Raw genomic sequence first — 14,621 nt, 5'->3', positions numbered from 1 at the left:
TAAGAAGTACTGCATTAATAATTTCTGCGCTTACCTTTTCCAAAGAAGAGTAAATTTTAAATAGACATGTCTCTTTCATGAGTTTTCTATAATTTTATGACATAATAATAACAGCTAAGCCTGACTAGAAGGTTGCGCAATGGATCAAACATTGGCCTAGGATGCTGAGGTTTGAAACCCTGAAACTGCCAGCTTGAGCACGGGGTCACCAGCTTGAACGTGGGAACATGACCCAATGGTCACTGGCTTGAGACCAAAGTTCGCTGGCTTGAAGCCCAAGGTCGCTGGTCTGACTCAAGGTTGCTGGCTTGAGAAAGGGGTCACTGGCTTGGCTGGAGCCCCCCACACCCACTCTGGTCAAACAGTCAATGAACAATTAAGGTGCCGCAACTATGAGCTGATGCTTCTCATCTCTCCCTTCCTGCCTGTCTGTCCTGCCTGTCTCTCTCTCTCTCTCTCTCTCTAAAATAATAACAGCTAATATTTTTTAGGTACAATATGTCAGATTCTATGCTAAGCTCTTTCTAATGCATTACTTTATTTAATCCTCCACAAAATTTATGATGTGAGAATTCTGCAGATGAGGAGATTAGGTCTGGGAGAGGGTCACACAGAAAGTAAAAGCAAAAGTTGGGAATGATCACAGGTTTTTCTGATCTAGCCAAGGCTCTTTTGTCAGACCACTTCTGGGAAACTTTATCATACCACTTTTACCTCAGCTAGTTTTTAGTCTATTTTGTTTAGGTTAAGCTATACATTTTAAAAGGGAAACAACATTTGGCTCTGAAGTATATAATACACGACAAACACTGTTACTCATGAAATAAATGTGAATAAACTTCAGGTCTCTTTTGCAGAATAGCTAAATTACATTTATGCAGGCACATAAAGGGTAGACAGTCATACGCCACAAAACAGTATCAGATCTCATTGATAATATATCTGGGCAAGCAAAATGACTTAGTTCTATCCTTCTTTTTCCGCCATTATCTCTAATGAAGGAGCTAAGGGTCACAGCTGAGGAAAATGGAGAGAACAATACAAGAAAACCTGATGAAGCCACAAAATTAAACACATGTAAGTAGCCAAGACCAAGTGGGTTACGGGAAATTAAAAAAAGATTTTAAAAAAGCAGCATCATTGTGAAGATAGAAAAGTTTACAGGAGTGACGTCACGGAAATGGCGCCGTGAGCAGCGCGTCCGACAGCTCTCCCCTAAATCACAACAAATTTATCAACTAGAAACAGAAAAATTTATCCTCGGAGCATTCCGGAGTTCCACACAAACTGATAGCGAAAGGACTGTTATCACTTGAATCTGAGAGACGAGGGTGTGGAGGAATCTACCGCAGCGAAGTTCATTCAAGCCGCGAGGAAGTGCGCCTGTGGTGAGTCAGCCCACATTTGGGAGCTGCGAGCCACCACCGCCAGCCGCCGCGCGCGCGCCCGGTCCGGTTGGGCACCGCTAATGTTCCCAGCGGCCCGCACACAGCGAGTGAGAGTCGCCAGCCACCGGTGCCCTGGGCATTCCACGCGCCCAGAGTGCCCTACTGGCCCGCACACCCAGGGTGCCCCATTATCCTGCGCCTGGTGCGATCCAGCCGCCAGCGGCAGGGCGAGCAGGAGAGGCTTGGGAGATTCTCTCCGGGGCGGGGCACCTCACCCAGCCATTCAAGCTAACAATCAAGCGTTGGGGGAGGGGGCGTGCAGGCAGCCTAAAATACCTTCGGAAGCACAGCTGCGACCCAATCACTGAAATTAGCTTAACCCATGAAATCTGCGCACCCTCGGTTCTAATTGATAAGATCTCTCTCAGTTCAGCGATCCAAGACAAGAGGCGTGATATTTTTTAGTGCCTCTCGCTAAAGGGGCGGGGGCAACTTCTGATTGATAGAGCCTCCATATTCAGGGATAAACGCTAACAAGAAGGACTTGGCAGATAATAAGATCTATACTACACTAGTCGCAAGCAGAGACTAGTGCCTCTTCTTCCCTGCAAAAACAGGCTACAAAGTGTGGAAAGCCTGGGTTGAGAGGTCCAACTAAATGATAGGTGCTGAACAGTCACCTTGACAACAATTGACTCCCACCCCCGCCTGATTACACTGGAGGCCCTGACTGTCAGAGCCTTTCCCAAAGCCTTGCACTGAGTGGGGATAGAGTGGGGATTTCCCAGCTCTTTGAGCCTCTTACTCCCCAGGCAGAAGCAGTTGCAGCCTTATAGCTGGATCACCAGGCTGCTAATTCAGTAAGGGGGGACTAGGAGAGAGACTTCAGGAAAGCAAACTCTCCCATCGTTGGACCCTGCAAACGCCAACAAGCCGTGACTACCAGCAAGACTAAAGCCAATTATATGACATTGCCATAGAATCCCATCAACTGCAATCCCTACCTAAGTGTGACACAGGGGCAGAGCCTGGGGTACAGAGTCACCGACCAGGAAGAGGGAGAGAAAAGAAAAAGGAAGAAGTTAACCTCTCAAAATCAAGAAAAATCCACAGACTTTACAACTTGATCCACTAATTTTTTTGTTGTTGTTGTTTGTTTCTTCTGTCTTATTGCCTTTATTTCCTCCATATTGGTCCTTCTATTCTCTGCCCATCTTATGCTTCCCCTTTCTTGAACTACACTACCCATGAGTGTTGCATTTTATTTCTCTTCTTCATCCTCACCCTCCTTTAAGGTTATACTCCAAAACACTTAACTCTCACTCTCTCCTCTTTTGTTTTTTTTTGGTCTTGCTTTATTTTGTTTTTTTCTCTTCCTATTTTATTTCTTCCTTCGTTTTTCTCTTTTTCTTATTTTTTCCTTTCTATTCGTTTTTTCTTTTCTCATTTTACTTTCCTCCCATATAATCCTCAATCACGAACAAATTAGTTAATTTGGGACTCAAGGCTTTTTTTTGGCTTTATTTCTCTTTTTTGCTTTTGTTTTTATTTTTTTTCTTGTTTGTTTATTTTTGTAGCATTTTGGGTCCTCCCAACCCAAGGTCTCCATTGTATTTAATCTTCGCTCCACTTAATACAACAGATTTTTACATATTATTTTTATTTTTTTCTTCTTTATTATTCTTTTTTGATCCTTTTTTCTAGTTCCCTCTTATCCCTCTCATTATTTCTCTTAGTTGACCATCACTTACAAGCAAATCATCTTATGCTTGTCTAAGATTTTCTTCCTTTTTTTTTTTTTTTTTTTTTTTTTTGCATTTAGTAGGTCCCTACTCCCTTTTTTTGCCCCTTGAACTCCTCACCCCAAATCAAGCCCTCCATTATAGGCACGATATTTCCCTGAGGAGGGAAGAGGAGGGAAAGAGAAGAAAGAAAAAAGGGGGAAATAATAAATTACTACTGTTTTTTTGGGGGGGTGTTTTACCTTTTTTTTTTCTTTTTTTTTCTTTTTCTTTTTTTTTACTTTTTACTCATTATTAATTCTAATTAGTGCTATCAACAAGACCACCCTCAGATGCCGATAAGAAAGAGGAAATAGAATATTATGGATACAAAAGAAAGAGAGGTAACACAAATAGATGTGGAAAAATCTATGGAGAAAAGACTTAACATATTGGAAGCCTTGGAGCTAAATGACAGAGAATTTAAAATAGAAATCTTAAAAATACTCAGAGATATACAAGAAAACACAGAAAGGCAATATAGAGAGATCAGAAAACAACTCAATGAACACAAAGAATATATTACCAAGGAAATTGAAACTATAAAAACAAATCAAACAGAAATGAAAAACTCAATTCACGAGCTGAAAAACGAGGTAACAAGCTTAGCTAACAGAACAGCCCAGATTGAAGATAGGATTAGTGAAATAGAAGACAAACAACTTGAGGCACAACAGAGAGAAGAAGAAAGAGACTCAAAAATAATAAAAAACGAGAAAGCCCTACAGGAATTGTCTGACTCCATCAGAAAGAATAACATAAGATTAATAGGTATATCAGAGGGAGAAGAGAAAGAAAATGGAATGGAGAATATACTCAAACAAATAATAGACGAGAACTTCCCAAGCATGTGGAAAGAACTAAAGCCTCAAATTCAAGAAGCAAACAGAACACCGAGTTTTCTTAACCCCAACAAACCCACTCCAAGGCACATCATAATAAAGATGACACAAACCAATGACAAAGAAAAAATTCTCAAGGCAGCCAGGGAAAAGAAGAGTACAACATATAAAGGAAGGCCTATTAGATTATCATCAGATTTCTCAGCAGAAACTCTACAAGCTAGAAGAGAGTGGACCCCAATATTTAAAGCCCTGAAAGAGAGGAACTTTCAGCCAAGAATACTATACCCATCAAAGCTATCCTTCAAGTATGAAGGAAATATAAAAACATTCACAAATACAGAAAAGATGAGAGAATTTATCAACAGAAAGCCCCCACTCCAGGAAAAATTAAAGGGGGTTTTCCAACCAGATTCAAAGAACAAAAGAAAACAACACCACAAGTAACAGCTCCACCAAGAACACAATAAAACCAAACTTAAACTGTGACAACAAAGGAAAAAAAGGGGGGAGAGGATGGAGATTAACAGTAGCAAAGGGCCCTGGCCGGTTGGCTCAGCGGTAGAGCGTTGGCCTAGCGTGCGGAGGACCCGGGTTCGATTCCCGGCCAGGGCACACAGGAGAGGCGCTCATTTGCTTCTCCACCCCTCCGCCGCGTTTTCCTCTCTGTCTCTCCCTTCCCCTCCTGCAGCCAAGGCTCCATTGGAGCAAAGATGGCCCAGGCGCTGGGGATGGCTCTGTGGCCTCTGCCTCAGGCGCTAGAGTGGCTCTGGTCGCAACATGGCAACGCCCAGGATGAGCAGAGCATCGCCCCCTGGTGGGCAGAGCGTCGCCCCTGGTGGGCGTGCCGGGTGGATCCTGGTCGGGCGCATGCGGGAGTCTGTCTGACTGTCTCTCCCTGTTTCCAGCTTCAGAAAAATGAAAAAAAAAAAAAAAAAAAAAAAAAACAGTAGCAAAGGACGAAGAAGTGCGGAAATACTTATAAGATAGGGTACTACAATGAATATGGTAGGTACCCTTTTCATTACTTAATGGTAACCACCCTTGAAAAAACCACCACAAAAACACTTGACTTAAAAAAGGTAGCAACAGAGGAAAGAAGTATGGAACACAAACAAACAAAAACAAATGATAGAAAAACAAAAGAGAAGAATCAAACTAGATACAAAACTAACAGAAAGCAATTTATAAAATGGCAGTAGGGAACCCACAAGTGTCAATAATTACACTAAATGTAAATGGATTAAACTTACCAATAAAAAGACACAGAGTAGCAGAATGGATTAAAAAAGAAAATCCAACTATATGCTGCCTACAAGAAACACATCTAAGCAACAAGGATAAAAACAAATTCAAAGTGAAAGGCTGGAAAACAATACTCCAAGCAAACAACACCCCAAAAAAGGCAGGTGTAGCAATTCTCATATCTAATAATGCTGACTACAAGACAGAAAAAGTACTCACAGACAAAAATGGTCATTTCATAATGATTAAGGGGAAGTTGAATCAAGAAGACATAACAATCCTTAATATACATGCACCAAACCAAGGAGCACCAAAATATATAAGACAGCTACTTATTGACCTTAAAACAAAAACTAACAAAAATACAATCATACTTGGAGACCTCAATACACCGCTGACGGCTCTAGATCGGTCATCCAAACAGAGAATCAACAAAGACATAGTGGCCTTAAACAAAATACTAGAACACCTGGATATGATAGACATCTACAGGACACTTCATCCCAAAGCGACAGAGTATACATTTTTCTCTAGTGTACATGGAACATTATCAAGAATTGACCATATGTTGGGCCACAAAGACAATATCAGCAAATTTAGAAAAATTGAAATTGTACCAAGCATATTTTCTGATCATAAAGCCTTGAAACTAGAATTCAACTGCAAAAAAGAGGGGGAAAAACCCACAAAAATGTGGAAACTAAACAACATACTTCTAAAAAATGAATGGGTCAAAGAAGAAATAAGCGCAGAGATCAAAAGATATATACAGACAAATGAAAATGAAAATACGACATATCAGAATCTCTGGGATGCAGCAAAAGCAGTAATAAGAGGAAAGCTCATATCACTTCAGGCCTATATGAACAAACAAGAGAGAGCCGAAGTAAACCACTTAACTTCACACCTTAAGGAACTAGAAAAAGAAGAACAAAGACAACCCAAAACCAGCCGAAGAAAGGAGATAATAAAAATCAGAGCAGAAATAAATGAAATAGAGAACAGAAAAACTATAGAAAAAATCAATAAAACAAGGAGCTGGTTCTTTGAAAAGATCAACAAAATGGACAAACCCTTGGCAAGACTCACCAAGGAAAAAAGGCACAGGACTCAAATAAATAAAATCCAAAATGAAAGAGGAGAGATCACCACAGACATCATAGATATACAAAGAATTATTGTAGAATACTATGAAAAATTATATGCCACCAAATACAATAATCTAGAAGAAATGGATAAATTCCTAGAACAATACAACCTTCCTAGACTGAGTCATGAAGAGGCAGAAAGCCTAAACAGACCAATCAGCAGGGAGGAAATAGAAAAAACTATTAAAAACCTCCCCAAAAATAAAAGTCCAGGCCCAGACGGTTATACTAATGAATTCTATCAAACATTCAAAGAAGACTTGGTTCCTATTCTACTGAAAGTCTTCCAAAAAATTGAAGAAGAAGCAATACTTCCAAACACATTCTATGAGGCCAACATAACCCTCATATCAAAACCTGGCAAGGATGGCACAAAGAAAGAAAACTACAGACCAATATCTCTAATGAATACAGATGCTAAAATACTAAACAAAATACTGGCAAACCGAATACAACAACATATTAAAAAAATAATACATCAGGATCAAGTGGGATTCATCCCAGAATCTCAAGGATGGTTCAACATACGCAAAACGGTTAACGTAATACACCATATCAACAAAACAAAGAACAAAAACCACATGATCTTATCAATAGATGCAGAAAGGGCTTTTGATAAAATACAACACAATTTTATGTTTAAGACTCTCAACAAAATGGGTATAGAAGGAAAATATCTCAACATGATAAAGGCCATATATGATAAACCATCAGCCAACATCATATTAAACGGCATAAAACTGAGGACTTTCTACCTTAAATCAGGAACAAGACAGGGTTGTCCACTCTCTCCACTCTTATTTAACGTGGTGCTAGAAGTTCTGGCCAGAGCAATCAGACAAGACAAAGAAATAAAAGGCATCCATATCGGAAAAGAAGAAGTAAAGGTATCACTTTTTGCTGATGATATGATCCTATATTCGAAAACCCGAAGGACTCCACAAAAAGATTATTAGAAACAATAAACCAATACAGTAAGGTTGCAGGATACAAAATTAACATACAAAAGTCCATAGCCTTTCTATATGCCAACAATGAAATATTAGAAAACGAACTCAAAAAAATAATCCCCTTCACGATTGCAACAAAAAAAATAAAATACCTAGGAATAAACATAACAAAGAACGTAAAGGACCTATATAATGAAAATTACAAAGCATTGTTAAGGGAAATCGAAAAAGATACAATGAGATGGAAAAATATTCCTTGTTCTTGGATAGGAAGAATAAATATAATCAAAATGGCCATATTACCCAAAGCAATATACAAATTTAATGCAATTCCCATCAAAATCCCTATGAGATTTTTTAAAGAAATGGAACAAAAAATCAGATTTATATGGAACTATAAAAAACCCCGAATAGCCAAAACAATCCTAAGGAAAAAGAATGAAGCTGGGGGCATTACAATACCTGACTTTAAACTATATTATAGGGCCACGATAATCAAAACAGTATGGTATTGGCAGAAAAATAGACACTCAGACCAATGGAACAGAATAGAAAGCCCAGAAATAAAACCACATATATATGGTCAAATAATCTTTGATAAAGGGGCCAACAACACACAATGGAGAAAAGAAAGCCTCTTCAACAAATGGTGTTGGGAAAATTGGAAAGCCACATGCAAAAGAATGAAACTCGACTACAGCCTGTCCCCGTGTACTAAAATTAATTCAAAATGGATCTAAGACCTGAAACAATAAAGTACATAGAAGAAGACATAGGTACTAAAATCATGGACCTGGGTTTTAAAGAACATTTTATGAACTTGACTCCAATGGCAAGAGAAGTGAAGGCAAAGATAAATGAATGGGACTACATCAGAATTAAAAGTTTTTGCTCAGCAAGAGAAACTGATATAAAAATAAACAGCCAACTAAATGGGAAATGATATTTTCAAACAACAGCTCTGATAAGGGCCTAATATCCAAAATTTACAAAGAACTCATAAAACTCAACAAACAAACAAACAATCCAATAAAAAAATGGGAAGAGGACATGAACAGACACTTCTCCCAGGAAGAGATACAAATGGCCAACAGATATATGAAAAGATGCTCAGCTTCATTAGTTATTAGAGAAATGCAAATCAAAACTACAATGAGATACCACCTCACCACTGTTAGATTAGCTATTATCAACAAGACGGGTAATAGCAAATGTTGGAGAGGCTGTGGAGAAAAAGGAACCCTCATTCACTGTTGGTGGGACTGTAAAGTAGTACAACCATTATGGAGGAAAGTATGGTGGTTCCTCAAAAAACTGCAAATAGAACTACCTTATGACCCAGCAATCCCTCTACTGGGTATATACCCCAAAACCTCAGAAACATTGATACGTGAAGACACATGTAGCCCCATGTTCATTGCAGCACTGTTCACAGTGGCCAAGACATGGAAACAACCAAAAAGCCCTTCAATAGAAGACTGGATAAAGAAGATGTGGCACATATACACTATGGAATACTTACTACTCAGCCATAAGAAATGATGACATCAGATCATTTACAGCAAAATGGTGGGATCTTGATAACATTATAAGGAGTGAAATAAGTAAATCAGAAAACAACAAGAAATACATGATTCCATACATTGGTGGAACATAAAAATGAGACTAAGAGACATGGACAAGAGTGTGGTGGTTACCAAGGGTGGGGGGAGGGAGGACATGGGAGGGAGGGAGGGAGAGAGTTAGGGGGAGGGGGAGGGGCACAGAGAACTAGATAGAGGGTGGCGGAGGACAATCTGACTTTGGGCGAGGGGTTTGCAACATAATTTAATGACAAGATAACCTAGACATGTTTTCTTTGAATATATGTACCCTGATTTATTAATGTCATCCCATTACCATTAATAAAAATTTATTATAAAAAAAAAAAAAAGTTTACAATTTGTTTTTTACAGAATGGAAAATAAAAAAGACTCTTAATATAGACTAATATGTATGAAAAGATTCAGCATTAAATGATTAGCACATGATGATAATACACAGGTAGAAAATACTTTGGTCCAAGAAGCCATTCAAAAACTCTTATTCCTTTGGCCCATTCTCAATAGGTCTGTAAGAACATGTACTTATTTATAAGACAAGCAAAACCACCTTGACAGAAGTCCCCCAGCCAATAATCAGTGTCACATTGTCCTTCCAGCAAAGGCTGCACGGATACATATCTGGGCGAAGACTTATATCATCCCGGGGCACATTGGTGATTCTTTGTTTTGAGGTGATGTCAAAAATCTTCACACCCTGGAAAATAAAACAGCATTAAGTATCCTCTACCCAGGAGAAGAAAAGTAAAGGAAACTTTATTACCAGCCCCTGCTACACACCACTGATAACCAGCACTGCAAAATATTGACAGTGTTTATTGAGCACTACTGAGAGCCATGCAAAGGAAAATGCTCCCACTCCACACAAACCTGTGAGAACCCCAAACAAAAGAGAGCCTTTGTGCTACTTTGTGGACAAAAGCAATTTTATTAGTGGTTGGCAGCAGTAGCTCAAGTAGAACATAAATGTGAAATGTACAGATGTCAACTGCATTTCCAAAGTGACAGACAAGCAACATTTCTAATTGCATCATTCTACTCTCTTCAAAATGAAGTTTGCTTTTCAGAAACACTTTGAAATTGAAAATCAACCAGGTAAAGAAAACTACACCTGACATTTAAAGTACTCACATGGAGACATCAAACAAGGAGCTAATTAAAAATAAACCAAGAGGCCACAGGTTTGTCTCCCTTCCTGTGACCCAGGAAAAGTAAAAAAAAGTCCTGCATTAGCAAGGTAGCATCTTGGAGAATAGAACAGAACTAATTTATTAAGTTATACCTTGACATTCCAAAAGATATGCCAGATATCAAAAGACATTTTAAAACTTTCTCTTTGCTCTAACTCATATTAATTTTAAGTAAGTGCAGCATCAAACCCATGACACACTTTTAAAAGGCAGGCTGATATTCTGCTTGTGATTATACTGGGAGTAAAAACGAATCAGCCGTATCCCGTACTTGTTTAATATCTACTGCTACTTGCCCTTGGCTAGTAGGCAAATGGTATTTTCAAGACCACACTCACAATGCAGCCCTTCAAGTATTCAGATGCCTTTTCATTTTCTAGGCAATTCTCCATGGCTCAGGTTTCTTCCTCTAAAACAGAGTCCAGAATATGTTGGGAGTTATGAAAGCTAAGAGCAATCTAGTTTCTTTACCCCTGTAGGTATGACATGAGTTGCCATTTGTATCTCTCTGAAATGACAGCCAGAGCAAGTGATGCCTTTTCCCTTTGTTACAGTCTCTCAGGTCAGCTACTCTTTTGTCTCTGAAGAAGCATTAGGAAGATGGAGACAAGCTTTTACCATATTATTGGCCCAAGCAATCAGATGGCCCCTCCACTCCACACTCCTTATGTTCCCCTCCCCTTCATGCAGAACAGAAGACTTCCATCTGCTCATCCAGGACCGTTCAAACAGCAGCAACTGGAACAAAGAGAGTAACAACAGAATTTTAGAAACCAAGAAGCATGTATCAGATTCCTTCCTCCCTATTTTTGCCTGGCCATTGACCAAATGACAAGTTATCCCCCCCAAATTTTATGCAGACTTACAATAAATATTATATAATTTGTATTTTGAAAAAATTTCCACTATATATTTATACTGCTGAGAACACTATTTAAAATGTTTGAGTGCTGAAGTTACTACAAAGTCAAGCCACTAGATGGCACCAAAATACCAAAATTCAAGGAGGATAATGCACATTAGTCAAAAGACTTGTATCACAGTATGTTCTTCAAATGATTGCTCAAGAATTAATTTATTTGTTAAACTGGGAAATCAAAACCTCATATTAGTTACAAATTAAATCACAATCACTAGAAGGAGTCTGTTTCTCATTTAACCCAAGAAAAATAATTAAACAATGACATTTGAGCAATAATTCATGTCATAAAGAGAAATTTGCTTAAGGATGAAACTTCTTGAGTTTAGAGTAGCTAAGGTTTTTATTTTAAAAGCAAATCTCTACAATAAAAAATTATCTGCCAACTAAGTTTTATAACCAAATATATAACTGGTCAAAACCTCTAAGACTGTAGTTCTAATAATTCATGCATTATTAAGATACAATTCGTTAAAGGTTTTTTTTATGTAGCCAATTTAAATGCTTTACGACATTTATAGAATATATAATTTACACAATATATATAACAATATATTAATAACTTAATATATACAAGATATAATTTATACAATGTATAACTTGCAGTATATAACCTCACACATGCATCCTGAAACATATTTATCATTTAAAAGCAAATGCTAACACAATAATAATAGAATGTAAACTCCCTATTACCAGAGTAAACTTCAGTTTCCCTTAGTGCCTACTGTGACTCTTCCACCCCTAAAGAGCAAGGGTAGTATTAGGAAAAAAGTAAATTTATATTTTACTTAATTTTTTTGTGTGACCCAGACAGAGAAACAGAGAGAGCGACAGAGAGGGACAGACAGACAGGAAGGGAGAGAGATGAGAAGCATCAATTCTTTGTTCCAGCTCCTTACTTGTTCATTGATTGCTTTCTCATATGTACCTTGACCGGGGGGCTACAGCAGACTGAGTGATCCCTTGCTCGAGCAGCGACCTTGGGCTCAAGCCAGTGACCATGAGCTTCAAGCTAGCAACCTCTGGGCTAAAGCCAGTGACCCCATGCTCAAGCTGGTGAGCCTGCACTCAAGCCAGATGAGCCCGCACTCAAGATGGTGACCTCAGGCTTTGAACCTGGGTCCTCTGCATCTCATTCTAACACTCTATCCACTGCACCACTCCCTGGTGAGGCTACATTTTATTTAATATTTAAATATATCTTTCTCAATAGTTTAGGCTCATATAGTCAGAAAGTGCACAATAAAGAAAACAGAATCTTAAAATTAAATAACTGTCATCTTCAAAAGGGTTACTATTATTTTTTTTTTTTGTATTTTCTGAAGTTGGAAACGGGGAGGCAGTCAGCAGACTCCCGCATGCGCCCAACCGGGATCCACCCGGCATGCCTACCAGGGGGCGATGCTCTGCCCATCTGGGGCATTGCTCTACTGCAACCAGAGCCATTCTAGCACCTGAGGTAGAGGCCATGGAGCCATCCTCAGTGCCTGGGCCAACTTTGCTCCAATGGAGCCTTGGCTGCGGGAGGGGAAGAGAGAGATAGAGAGGAAGGAGAGGGGGAGGGGTGGAGAAGCAGATGGGCGTTTTTCCTGTCCTGGTTGGGAATCAAACCCGGGACTTCTGCACGCCAGGCTGATGCTCTACCACTGAACCAACCGGCCAAGGCCTAAAAGGGTCACTTTTAAATGCCTTAAATGTTTGAAGTTCTCCATTATTCATGGAAAAGAAAGGTGGCTTCACACAGTCTACAGTTGAGGCTGTAGGCATAGCTTTTACTGAACACAGGGAGTCCTGTCTTCACACCGGACAGATATAGAAAGACCCTCTCAAATGACCTCCATCCCTTTCGTCCTCTCCTAGCCCAGGTCTCAGTAAATCACCACTAGTGTGTCTCCTGCTTCCAGTGAGAGATCCTGAGGTCTGTTCTGTCTGTGATGCAACCTCTTCCTATTATAAAACACTGAACATATTCAGTGACCTTCTTGGCTCTGGAAGGTCACTGAATGTGTTCAGTGTTTTATAATAATAGGATAGGTTTCAATTTTGGGAAAGGAGAAGAAATTCTGAGAATATAGCTCCAGCAACACTTTTCACTAAAGAAAGGTAGCTAAAAACTACTATATTAAACATGAGGAATTGATAAGATGAAAATGTTGGTCTTCTGTATGTGGTCTGGATCAGGCGGGGTGACTGAGGGCTAGGCCCAGAGAGTGCTCCACTAGCACCTGCTGTGAGGGATGGTGGCTAGAGGCCCAGGACCAAAGTATGGTGGAGCCAGCATCTAGTTCCTGTCCTTCAACAAGACCCACCTAGACAAAACTGAGGCAGTATTAAAAGGGGAACAATCGGCCCTGCCTGGACAGCTCTGTTGGTTAGAGCATCATCCCAAAGCACAGAAGTTGCCAGTTTGATCCCTGGTCAGGACACAAACAGGAGCAGATCAATGGTCCTGTCTCTCTCTTGTGCTCTCTCCCTTCCTCTCTAAAAAAATATATATATAAATAAAAACGGGGGTCCTGGCCAGTTGGCTCAGTGGCAGTGTTGTTCTGGCATGTGGATGCCCTGGGTTTGATTCCCAGTCAGGGCACACAGAAGAAGTGACCATCTGCTTCTCTCCCCCTCTCTCTCCTCCTTCTCTCCCTCTTCCTCTCCCACAGCCAGTGGCTCAGTTTGAGGGTTGTCCCCGGGTCCTGATGATAGCTCGGTTGGTCCAAGCATGTCAGCCTCAGTCACTAAAAATAACTCAATTGATTTGAGCATCAGTCTCAGACGGGGTGGCCTGGTGGATCCTGGTTGGGCACATGTGGGAGTCTGTCTCACTAACTCCCCTCCTCCTACTTAAATAGAATAAATAAATAAATAAATAAATAAATAAATAAATACTTTCTATCACTGGGTGAAAGAGAAAATTCAACTATAACCAGAAGCACTCTGAAAAATAAAATTGCAATTCTTCACTTTAGGGGTCACATTCAAGATTATAAACAAGGGAGAGTCCACAGCTCTAGAAGTTAATGAAAAGAAACAGATGTCCATGAACCAGCTACATGACCAAAATATTTTACTGAGGGTATAAAAGCAGAACTAAATAAATGGAAAGATACATTACATTCTAGGATAGTCAAACTCAAACTTCTCACTGAAGACTTTAAATTTTACTAAGTTTATCTAGGATTTTAAATATAAGCCCAAAAAAACCTCAAAGAAATTATTTCTAGAACTTCTTAAATGCTATAAATTCACTTTAAAATATAAGAGAACAAAAATGTTTTTCAATTAAACATTTTAGATGTGTGTGTGAATCTGTACTGCCACAGAGTAAAATATTTTATAAAATTAAAACTCAAAACAAAAATTGACATCAACAAAATAAAAAAAATGTTGAATGTTTTCTAACATGATAATAAACTTAAATGCCATTGAAATTGAAAAAAAAAAAGAAGAAGAAGAAAAGAAAGAGCTGGTAAAGATGAATCAATTATAAGATCAGTACAGCCAGTGAAATTGAGGAAGTAATCAAAAACCTCCAAGTGAAGTCCTGGAAAAATGGCTTC

General features: G+C 39.2%; 1 protein-coding gene across 1 annotated transcript in view; it reads right to left on the bottom strand.

Annotated features, from left to right (window-relative positions):
* VPS41 (VPS41 subunit of HOPS complex) overlaps positions 1 to 14,621 on the bottom strand; it is a 281,951-nt gene that overhangs the window by 124,623 nt on the left and 142,707 nt on the right. The window contains exons 8-9 of the mRNA XM_066272129.1: positions 10,764 to 10,883; positions 9,506 to 9,652 (exon numbers count right to left, since the gene is read on the bottom strand). Of these exons, the coding sequence (XP_066128226.1) occupies positions 9,506 to 9,652; positions 10,764 to 10,883 (267 nt within the window). The remainder of the gene's footprint in view (positions 1 to 9,505; positions 9,653 to 10,763; positions 10,884 to 14,621) is intronic.

This window comes from Saccopteryx bilineata, chromosome 4 (genome assembly GCF_036850765.1).
Source record: "Saccopteryx bilineata isolate mSacBil1 chromosome 4, mSacBil1_pri_phased_curated, whole genome shotgun sequence".
Taxonomy (NCBI): domain Eukaryota; kingdom Metazoa; phylum Chordata; class Mammalia; order Chiroptera; family Emballonuridae; genus Saccopteryx; species Saccopteryx bilineata.
This window is presented reverse-complemented; position numbering and strand designations above follow the sequence as displayed.